At 42.9% G+C, this 10,693-nt stretch overlaps 1 protein-coding gene across 1 annotated transcript in view; it reads left to right on the top strand.

The window, feature by feature from the left end:
• LOC102851165 (beta-galactosidase-1-like protein 2-like) overlaps positions 1-10,693 on the top strand; it is a 92,725-nt gene that overhangs the window by 71,983 nt on the left and 10,049 nt on the right. Inside the window, exons 12-17 of the mRNA XM_006892849.1 lie at positions 4,249-4,386; positions 5,188-5,268; positions 5,667-5,773; positions 6,938-7,078; positions 7,371-7,442; positions 7,755-7,833. Coding sequence (XP_006892911.1) covers positions 4,249-4,386; positions 5,188-5,268; positions 5,667-5,773; positions 6,938-7,078; positions 7,371-7,442; positions 7,755-7,833 — 618 coding nt within the window. The remainder of the gene's footprint in view (positions 1-4,248; positions 4,387-5,187; positions 5,269-5,666; positions 5,774-6,937; positions 7,079-7,370; positions 7,443-7,754; positions 7,834-10,693) is intronic.

Raw genomic sequence — 10,693 nt, 5'->3', positions numbered from 1 at the left:
GAGAGAACAGTCCTTAGAGGGGGACATCATGCTTGGGAGGGTGGAGGGACAGCGCAGGAGAGGAAGGCCCTCTATGAGGTGGACTGATTCAGTGACTGGGATAATTGGGATGGGAGGGTCAGAGACAGTGCGATTGGCACAGGACAGAGCGGAGTTTAGGGCTGTTGTACCTAGGGTCGCAATGAGTCGCAGGCGACTCGACGGCACATAACAACAACAACATCATGATGTTGACTATTGGTCCAGTGGTCAGAATTTTTTTTTATATTGAAGTGTAATCCATATTGAAAGCTGCAGTCCTTGATTTTTTGTAGTAAGTGCTTCATGTCCTCCTCACTTTCAGCAAACAAGGTTGTGTCATCTGCATAATGTGAGTTGTTGATGAGCCTTCCTCCAATCCTGATGCCACACTCTTCTTCATAAAGTTCAGCTAGTTGAATGATTTGCTCAGATTGAATAGGTATGGAGAAAGTATACTGATTGAATAGAAATGGGAAAAGCATACAGTATTGATGCACATATTTCCTGATTTTAAGCCATGCAATGTCCTCTTATGTTATTTAGATAATAACTTCTTGATCTAGGTATAGATTTTGTATAAGCACAATTAAGTGTCCTGAAATCCTCATTCTTCTCAAGGTTAAACATAGTTTGTCTTCTTGATGACAGTAACTTGAAGCTTGATTTTTTTTTTTCTTCAGTTAAGTCAGCTTGAGAAATGCCAGGCATGCTCATTTTTTTCTGTTGCTTTTCTAATTCCAGGTCTTTGCATGTTTTGATGTAATACTTTTGTCTTTCCAAGAGGCTCTTTGAAATCTTCTGTCCAGCTCTTCACTACATAATTTATTCCCTTCTCTGAATTCTAGAGTGGAGAGGCTCTTCTGACATTCATTTTGTTATTTCTCTAAAGTACTCAAGAGCAGTGGTGTCTCTCTGGAGACTAAGGTGGGCCTGGTACAGGCCATGGTTTTTGCAATCACTTGTTATGCATCAGAGAGTTGGACAATGACTAGGGAGGATAGAAGGAGAATTGATGCCTTTGAGTTGTGGTGCTGGAGAAGAGTATTGAATGTACCATGGACTGCCAAGAAAACAGATTCATCCTAGAGAGGGTTAAACCAGGCTGCTCCTTGGAGGCAAGGATTCTGGGGCTTCGTCTGACATACTTTGGACATGTTGTAAGGAGAGACAGGTCTTTGGAGAGGGACATCATGCTGGGTAGAGTGGAGGGACAGCGCAGGAGGGGAAGGCCCTCTATGAGGTGGATTGATTCAGTGACTGGGGTAATCGGGATGGGTGTGTCAGAGGCAATGAGATTGGCACAGGATAGAGCAGGGTTTAGGGCTGTTGTACATAGTGTCGCTATGAGTCGCAAACGACTCGACGGCACATAACAACAACAACATCTTGTTAATGATCTTTTGTTTTCCTCATGCATGATATATTGATGTCAACTCACCACTTGTCTGATCTTGGGCCATTAGTGTTTAGTTAGTCAAATCTTTTCTTGGTGTTTCTAAATTGAGATTAAATATAATCAATATCATGTTTTAGCTCTTCTGGATTTGTTTTCATTTGCTTCAGCTTCTATTTTAACTTGGACATGAGTGAGTGATGGCCTGCTCCACACTCAATTCCTGACCTTATCCTTACTGATAGTATTGAACTTCTCCACCACCTCTTTCCATAGCTGTGGTGTTGTTGTTGTGTACCATCAAGTCAGAACTGACCCATAGCTTGACCCTTCTTCAGTGGGTTTTCAGAGGCAGGTTAGTCACACAGGCAGAGATTGCCCACCTTTCTCCTGCAGAGCAGCTGGTAGTTTCCAACCATGTGCCTTCAGGATTGCAGTGCAGCTTCTTACCACTAGGCCATCAGAGATGTAGTAGATTTGATTCTTACATGTTCCATCTGTGAGGTCCACAAGTATGGCTACCATTTTTTGTTTAACAAGGTATTTGCAGTGAATATGTCATTGATTAGACATAGACTGCAATCTCTTAAATTTCTGTCACCAAGGTCGCATTTTCCAACTACCAGTCCTTCACCTTTGTTTCCAGTCTTTGCAATCCAGTTACCAATAGTTATCAATGCTTCTTGATTGGAAATTTGATCAGTTTCAGGTTGTAGAAGTTCCTGGAATTATTCCATTTCTTCATCTTTGGCTTTAGTGATTGATAAGTAAATTTGAATCCTATTCATATTAATAGATCTTCTTTGTGTGGATATGAATATTATCAATGACAGCACTACACTTCAGGATGTTGTTGTTGTTATTGTGTTCCATTGAGTTAGAACTGACCCATAGCTGACCCTCCAGTGGGTTTTCAGAGACAGTCAGTAGCACAGGAGGAGATTGTCCACCCTTCTTCCTCAGAACTACTGGTAGATTTGAACTACATTAATTCAGGATTGCAGTGCAGCTTATTATCACTAGGCCACCAGAACTAGATCTTGACATTTTCTACTTAACAATGCATATAGCATCTTTCCTCTTCAAATTTTCATTCCTTGCATAATAGACCATTTGATTGTCTGATTCAAAATGCCAAATACTAGTCCATTTCAACTCACTAATACCTAACAAATAGATCTTTATGTATTCCATTGCATTTCTTGCAAATTCCATTTTTTTGAGATTCAAACTTTGTACATTCTGTGTCCTCATTGGTAATTGTTTCTTTTCATTGCTACATCAGCAAGTGAAAGTTCTTCATTGGCTGAAAGATTTACATCATCCACGTCAGCAAAGTAGCTTGCATTTTGTGAAGGTAGTTATTCACTAGTTGTATTTTTAGCTTACTTTCAATTTAAGGAAGGAACTCTGGTACTGTAGTACATTATATATTGCATTGCTAACTGATAGGTTTGTAGTTTGAATCTACCAGCTGTTGTTTAGGAGAAAAATGGACAATCCCCTCTCACCTAGATTTACCACTTCAGAAACCTGATAGTGGCTCATTGTGAGTTGCAATCAACTTGATGGCAGTGGATTTCAATCCGAGAGGTTCATTTTTCTGGCATACACTGTCCCACTGACTGCTAACCCTAAGGTTTCCAGGGCCAAATATTTCAGAAGCAGATCACCAGCCCTTTCTCCAGTCTTAGACTGGAATCTCTGTTGCACCCTCACCGCCATGGGTGACACTTCTAATGCCTGAAATCCTGGTGGTGTAGCTGCAGCATCACTGCAGCACTCAAGCCACCACAGAACCACAACTGAAAACTGGTGGTGGCCTGGTCTCTGTGATTAGAAATAGACTTTCTAGATTGATACTGTTCTAGTATCAACTCTTGCCTTAATGGTAAGGAGTTGTGCTGCCAACCCAAAAGTAGGCAGATTGAATTTAGCAGAGGCTCCTCAGGGGAAAGATAGAATCTCTTCTCATGTGAATTACTGGCTCTGAAAACCTCCTGGAGGGGCAGCTATGTGTTGGTTCCAACTTGATGGTACGTAAGTACACTGTCCTTTAAAAAGACTACAATTTTTACTCCTCACCATTATTCAGTGAGAGTACAACTTTCTCATAGATTCATGAGCATTGAATCAATAATTACAAGGGTTTTTTTCTGTTTTCCAATCTGAGAAGTTATTGTTTAGTTTACTTTTCTTTTATTATTGGGCGTTGTTTTTAAAAACAAAATAAAACATACATACATACTTAAGGCTGTCAACCCAAAGGCATATGGTTTGAATGCACCAGCTTCTCCACGAGAGAAGGACAATCTCCTTTCATGTGACTTGCTACCTCTGAAAACCCACTGGAGGGTCAGCTATGAGTCAGTTCCGATTTGACCAGACACCACAACAATGACATACTTATTAGCCATTTATGTTTCTGATTTCTTCATGGCCTTAGTCACATTTTACTAAAGATGAGATTACAGGAGGAGTCTTGTATATTTGTCATTTTAAGTTCTCGTCTTCGTTCTTGTGGGTGATGGCCACAATGGGAAATCTCCTGGGTGGAAGGAGGCCACAATAGGCTGCAGAGCCTCCGTCACAACATTAGGAGGGAGTTGACTGTGCCTCCAGGAACAGCTGAAAGGCCTCAGTCCGTGACCTCACGGTTCTAGAGCCCACTTCTCTTCCTCCTCTCCTAATCTGTGATTGTCATTTTAGTGGAAGCTGAAGACACAGCAACAGTCAAGTTTAGGGAGGGATTGGGAAGTGCATGTCCTACATGGGCTGCAACTTGTCTGGAAACCCCAACTCCTCTACACACCCCTTTGTTTCTCCCCCTGCAGAGGTTTTAAAATCTGTATCTGCCATCATTGATGCCGGCTCCTCCATCAACCTCTACATGTTCCATGGAGGAACCAACTTCGGTTTCATCAATGGAGCCATGCACTTTAATGAATACAAGTCCGACGTCACCAGCTATGGCAAGTGCTCCCCAGCACCTCCTCTCCTGACCACCTCAACACTTGCATGTCTGCAGCTTGTTATGAGGAGTCCTTCAGGCTGTCTTCTGGCCATGAATTGATTGTCTATAAAGTACCCAAAGGAGCCCTCATGGCTCTGTGGTTAAGTGCTCAGTTGCTAATTGAAAAGATGGTGGTTTGAACCCACCAGGCTTTCTATAGGAAAAAGATGTGGCAGCGGCTTCTGGAAAGCTCAGTTCTGGGAAACCCCAGGGAGCAGTTCTACCTGCTCCTCAGGGTTGCAATGATTTGCAACCAACTCGACAGTGCACAGCAACATGAAGCTCCTGGGGAGGAGGTGGTGTATCTGGACAGTAGCTTCTAGACATCCAGAGAAGGAGGCATCCCACACATACTGGAGTGACTGAGATGACTCCTCTAAGAGGCCCCTTAGGAAATCAGCCAGAAGAATGAGAGGAGAAACAGCTGGAGTGTAAAGAGGAGAACAGGGCAGGGCAGCTTCTTTTCCTGACTTGGGCCCAAGATAATGTGACCTTGGTCCTTGTAGATTAAGAGTTTCCAGAGATAGTAAAGCACCTCTTTTTAAGTTACCCATGGCTGGAAATTTATAGCCATACGAAGATCACAGGTAGAGACCTTCTCACAGTACTTTGACTAAACAACTCTGGCTCGGGTACATTTTCTCCAGCATCATTGATGGGGCTCCATTACACTATTCCTGCTTCTCTTATCTCTTCTTGCTGCTGCAGGAACTGTCTTGGGCACATAAGTAACCAGCAATGGGTCCCTGATGTCTTGCAGACTATGATGCGATTCTCACAGAGGCCGGGGATTACACAGCCAAATACTTCAAGCTTAGAGACTTCTTTGGCTCCTTCTCAGGTACTCAGCACTAGCCAGCTCCATTACCAGCTCAGGCCTTTGCTTTAACTGTGTGACTCTAAGACAGTTACTGCCTCCCTGTTGTACCTCAATCCCAGTTGATTTGTTTGCAGAAAGGTCTTAGAAAAGCATAAAGAGAGATGAAAAACCTTTAACACCATTTGTGTTATTGTGTCCTGCTAACTTTGTGAGGTTTCCAGTAATATAAGAAAGCCCCCTCCCAGCCCAACCCCTCAGCTTTGCCTTCCTGTGTATGTCCTGAGGCATGGTCTTTTTTCCTTTGACTTAAATACAGAGTAGGTTGAGCTCATGGATCAGAAGTTCCTGAGGAGAGTGGAGGAGGCAGTGTCTGGTGGCAGGTCCTAACAGAATTCACTTGTGGTCTGTCTTTGTTTCAGGTAACCCTCTGCCCCCACCACCTGGCCTTCTCCCAAAGATCACATACGAGCCACTGATACCAAAATACTACATGTCCCTGTGGGATGCTCTGAAGTATGTGGGAGAGGTAAGCACAGCCTGACATTGGCTAGGGACAGTCAGCAAGAGGGACCAGGGAAGTTAGAGCAGAGCAAAGCACCTGACAGACAGACAGACGCTGTTGGGAAGGAGGAAGTCCAAGTCTCAACAGCTTTGGTCTGCTCTCCAGCTTTAGAACTCAGCATGGAAATTAAGCTCCAGCTGGAATATGACCAACCCAACCCACTGCGGTTGGGTCATTTCTGACTTGTGGAGTCCCCCCTGCCCCCCCCCCATTGAAACCACAGATCTTTCTCCTTTCTGCGTGACTGGTGGATTCAGACTGCAGCCTTTCAGTCAGCAGCCCAACACATACCCACTAAACCACCAGACCTCCTTACACTGTGAAGGGGGAAGAGCTAAACACTTTGAAAGGTGCTACAGTAGGCATTCTCTTTCTCTACCATAATGCTCTCAGAGACAGTAAGATTGGCACAGGATAGAGCAGGGTTTAGAGCTGTTGTACATAGGTTCACTATGAGTCATAGGCGACTCAACGGCACATAACAACAACCATAATGCTGGTCCTTTCCTTGTCTGGGTAAATTAAGAAGGTAAAGAGGTAGGAGCAGGCACCTCCTGTAGCTTTAGAGGGTTTGTGCACATTCATGACAGTGACTTAAAAGTTCAAGTGTAAGCAAGCTCTGATGGCCTAGTGACAAGAAGCTGCACTACAATCCCAGAGGTGCGTGGTTCGAATCCTCCAGATGCTCTGCTGGAGAAGAGGTACGATCTCCTTCTGTACCAGTCAGATCCAATTTGATAGTACACACACACAAAATAATAATAATTAAAAAGTTCGAGTGTATGTGATTGTAAGCTTCAGTTTTTACTGTTTTACTTTTTACTATTTGGTACCACATGTCCCCTATCCTCCTAACTCTGGAGATGTGTGGGCTTAGCATAATGAGAAATAAAAATCTAAATTTTGGGGACAGTTTGATAGACTTGCCACATGTGAAATCTACGGGTTTGTGTAGTGAGAAGTCAAAGTCAGATAATTGTTTAGCACTGTCTAGAATTCTTTCAAATTTAGAATTGTTTAGAATTGTCTCAGTGAGGTTCTTCCTGTTCCCCACACTCCTTAAGAAGGCTCCAAGTAAGACCATAGGCTTCCTTCTTCTCAGTCTGGCCATGTCTCTTTTCTGCATAGCCAATCAAGTCTGAGAATCCTGTCAACATGGAGAACCTGCTTGTAAATGATGGAAATGGTCAGTCTTTTGGGTACACTCTGTATGAGACCACCATCACCTCATCTGGTGTGCTCAGTGGTCTTGTGCGTGACCGGGGACAGGTAAGAGTATCTTTACTTACTTCCTATCACATTCTTTAGTGATCAACCCTAAATAAAGCCTTCCTTGAGTCTGCCCTCAATGACTGATCAAACTCTGTACTAGGATGTCAATGTAGCCCATCAGTCAGCTGTGTATCCTTTCCGTTTCAGTCATATGTGTTCTGTGCCCAGCCAAAGCTCAGTGCATGCACATCCACTGTTGACCTTTCCCTGTGTTTAATGAATATTCTCCCTTCCCATCTCATCTCTCCTATCCTACTGACCTGTGGATGTTTCCTGTCTTTCTTTTTAGGTGTTTGTGAATACAGTATCCATAGGATGCTTGGACTATAACACGAAAAGTATTGATATCCCCTTGATCCAGGTTTGTTGTCACTGGGAGCGAGGTAATAAATAGCTACACCAGCTGCTTTCCCTGGGTTAGGAGGCCCATTGGAGTGAGGTGGAACCATGGAGAAAGTTTGCTGGCATCAGAGAAGGCAACCTACAATACAGGTGGCTCTTTAGCCACAAACCACAGAGTAGAAAGAGGGCTAAAGTATTGACTTCTGCTGACCTGGACTTTGTCCATGAATATCCTCAGAGCTCAGGAGAGAACCAGGATCACACAAAAGCAGCTCTCAGTCGTAGTTGTCATCTTTTGGGCCACTACCATGGGCCACTATATTTCTTGCAGGGTTACACTGTTTTGAGGATCTTGGTGGAAAATCGTGGGCGCGTCAACTATGGGGACAACATCGACAGCCAGCGCAAAGGTGGGTCACAGCACATGTCAGAGGAAAAACTGCCAGAACTAGTGCCCAGCATCTGTGTGGCTATCTTTTCTCTGAATCAACCCACCAGTGGGCTGTGAAGGCCTGCTGGAGGAAGGTGGGATTGCAGAGGCCTGTGGGAGGGAAACAGAGTCATAGAAGCTCTTTGGAGGAGGTGGAGTCCTGGATGCTTCTCGGAGTGAGGCAGTGTTGTGACATCCCCTTGGGATGAAGTATGCCTGTGTTGACCCATTCTTTTTGTTTTTTAAAGTTTTTATTTTTATTGTTGTTGTTTATTGCCTTCAAGTAGAAGACGACTCATGGCGACCCTATGAATGAACAAAATGCCTGAAGCTCCTCTACAACTATTGACATTTATCAAAGTTCATAGAGTTTCCAGAAGCAAGTTGTTTAGGAAGTGGATGCCACTTCTGTGGTTTGAATAAAATTTATGAACTAATTTTTCCATTAACAATTCATACACATTATGTTTTGTGACATTGAATATAATTACCACATTCACTGTTCTTCACATTCATTGTTCTTCATTGGAAATTCCTGTTTCCATTCATACTTCTTTCCTTTCCCTTCCTGCTTTTTGAGCTTTGTTCCTGGGCAAATGTTGCCCTTTTGATCTTGTGTGGTTCACCGTTCTAAAGAGTACGCTTCTTCCTGATATTATTGATCACCTTATAGGCCTGTCTATTATTTGGCTGAAAGTTCAGTCACAGGGCTGATTGCAGCTCCAGACGTTAAGGGTGACTAAGGGCCATGGTCTCAGAGGTTACACTAGTTTCTGTCAGATTCGTAAGACTGCCATTTGGATATGATTTTGTGTTTCATTCCATGTTTTCCTCCCACTCTCCAGGGAGATTGTCTTGTAGGCCCTTACAGAGCCATCCTCAGTGGTGGCCTAGCTCCACCTGGCTCTTCTGACCTCAGGGTCACGGAGATTGACGTTCATGTGAGGGACTGACCCATTCCTGTAGTCAGGTTTGCAGGACCAGAAAAGCTAAGCTGGGCTTTGGCTGCCTTTCCTCACTTTCCTCAGGTTGGAGACACAGGGACATTTACCACTGTCTTCCATTCACCTTGGGCTGCACTCTTAGCAGGAGTTGTTTCTTGGGTAATGCAGTGGTAAGTGGTAAAGAAGGGAACTTCCGGGAAGACAGGAGACCCCTGACATTTTGGGGCCCTCACACTGAATTTTTCTCCTTGACTTGTCTAGGGAAACCCATAGATGATCCCACCTGTGAAAGGGAGGAGGCAAGCTCTACCCTAAGCATAAAGGCCTATGGGTGGCATGCCTTTAAGAATAGCTCACCATTCACATTCTTTTTCCTGACCATCCAAATTGTCTCTTTTTTAATTTAGCTTTCCCTTCTTTTTCTTTGTCTATCAGAATGCATCACCACTATCTGTCAATTTGTTGCACTTTGATGGCTTACATAACTACTATAATGCTGAAAGATATGCCATCAGTGTTTCAGACATCAGCAAGTTTACCCATGGTGGACAGATTCCAGCAGATCTTCTAAACTAAAACAGACTAGGTAGGAGGCAGGTCTGGTCATCTACTTCTGAAATGGTGGGCCCTTGAAAACTCTATGAATAATAGCAGAATATTGTCATGTGAATGGAAGATAAGCCCTCAGGTTGGAAGGCATTCAAATAAAGGCTGTCTTCTCAAAATAGCTTCAAAAATAAAACCCTTCAAACTCACTGCTGTCAAGATTGTGCCAATTCATTCAGCCTTCATTGGGTTTCAAAGGCTATGAAAGGTAACAGGAAGAGATTGCTCATCTTTCTCCTGACAAGACGCTGGTGCATTCAAACTGCAGGGGTGGAGCGGCCTTCGGGTTAGCAATACAACTCACTCGGGGCTACACCACTGGACTTCCTCCTCAAAGGAGAGTCTACCTTAATAAAGCAGATAAAGGAAAGCTTTCAGCCAGGGAAGAGTCTTCATTTGCTGAGGTGGCATGATACAAAATAAAGAGAAAGAGCTGTAAGGATTCACTAATAATTGTGAACAATGGATGATGTTCCTTGAAGCTGCACAACATGCATGCAACCAATGAATAAAAAAGGTATTTGTGATGAGTAACAGTGACTATACACAGGACCACACCTAATAAAATACACAAGAATCCAATTGGCTAGACCCATGGAAAAATATGTGGAGTTTAATAGCAAGTCACACAAGGCCAGGGACCAACTGTGGAAAAGATTATTAATTGCTAATATAGAAATTAAAATTAAAGCGGAAGAAAAAAGTTTGTAAAAGCAAACATATGAAATTGAGGCATTATGTATGTATGTATGTGTGTGTGTGTGTGTATGTGTGTATACCCCACCTGAATTTAGAAACCATCTCAAATATAAATTTGAAGCACTGAACATTAATGACGGATGCCAGAAAAATTGTGGGATAATTTCAAGGACACACATCATTGAAGAATGCAAAATGTCGTTGAATAGACAAGAAAGAAAGGAAATTTCAAGATGAATGTCAGGAAATTCAGAAACTTGCTCTAAAAAATAGAAAAGCTAATGCAAAAAGGAAGAATTGATAGTCTAAAAGAGCTGAATAGAAGATTTCAAAGGGCATCTTGAGAAGACAAAGGGAAGTATTATAATGAAATTTGAAACGACCTGAGTTAGAAACCTTTTAGAAGATTTCTCAAGATGAAAGAATTTTAAAAAAAAATCAAGCCTTGAGTCTCTATATTGAAAGAATCTGTAAGAAAAATACTGAATGATGCAGGAAGCACCAAAAAAATGGGTGACCCTGGAGGACATTATGCTGAGGTATCTCAGTCACAAAGGGACAAATGCTATATGGTGCCACTGTTGTAGAATG

The sequence above is a fragment of the Elephantulus edwardii genome, unplaced genomic scaffold (genome assembly GCF_000299155.1).
Source record: "Elephantulus edwardii isolate Elephantulus edwardi_28Jun2011 unplaced genomic scaffold, EleEdw1.0 scaffold00120, whole genome shotgun sequence".
Classification (NCBI taxonomy): Eukaryota; Metazoa; Chordata; class Mammalia; order Macroscelidea; family Macroscelididae; genus Elephantulus; species Elephantulus edwardii.
The sequence above is the reverse complement of the archived record's forward strand: the minus strand, read 5'-3'. Positions and strand labels throughout refer to the sequence as shown.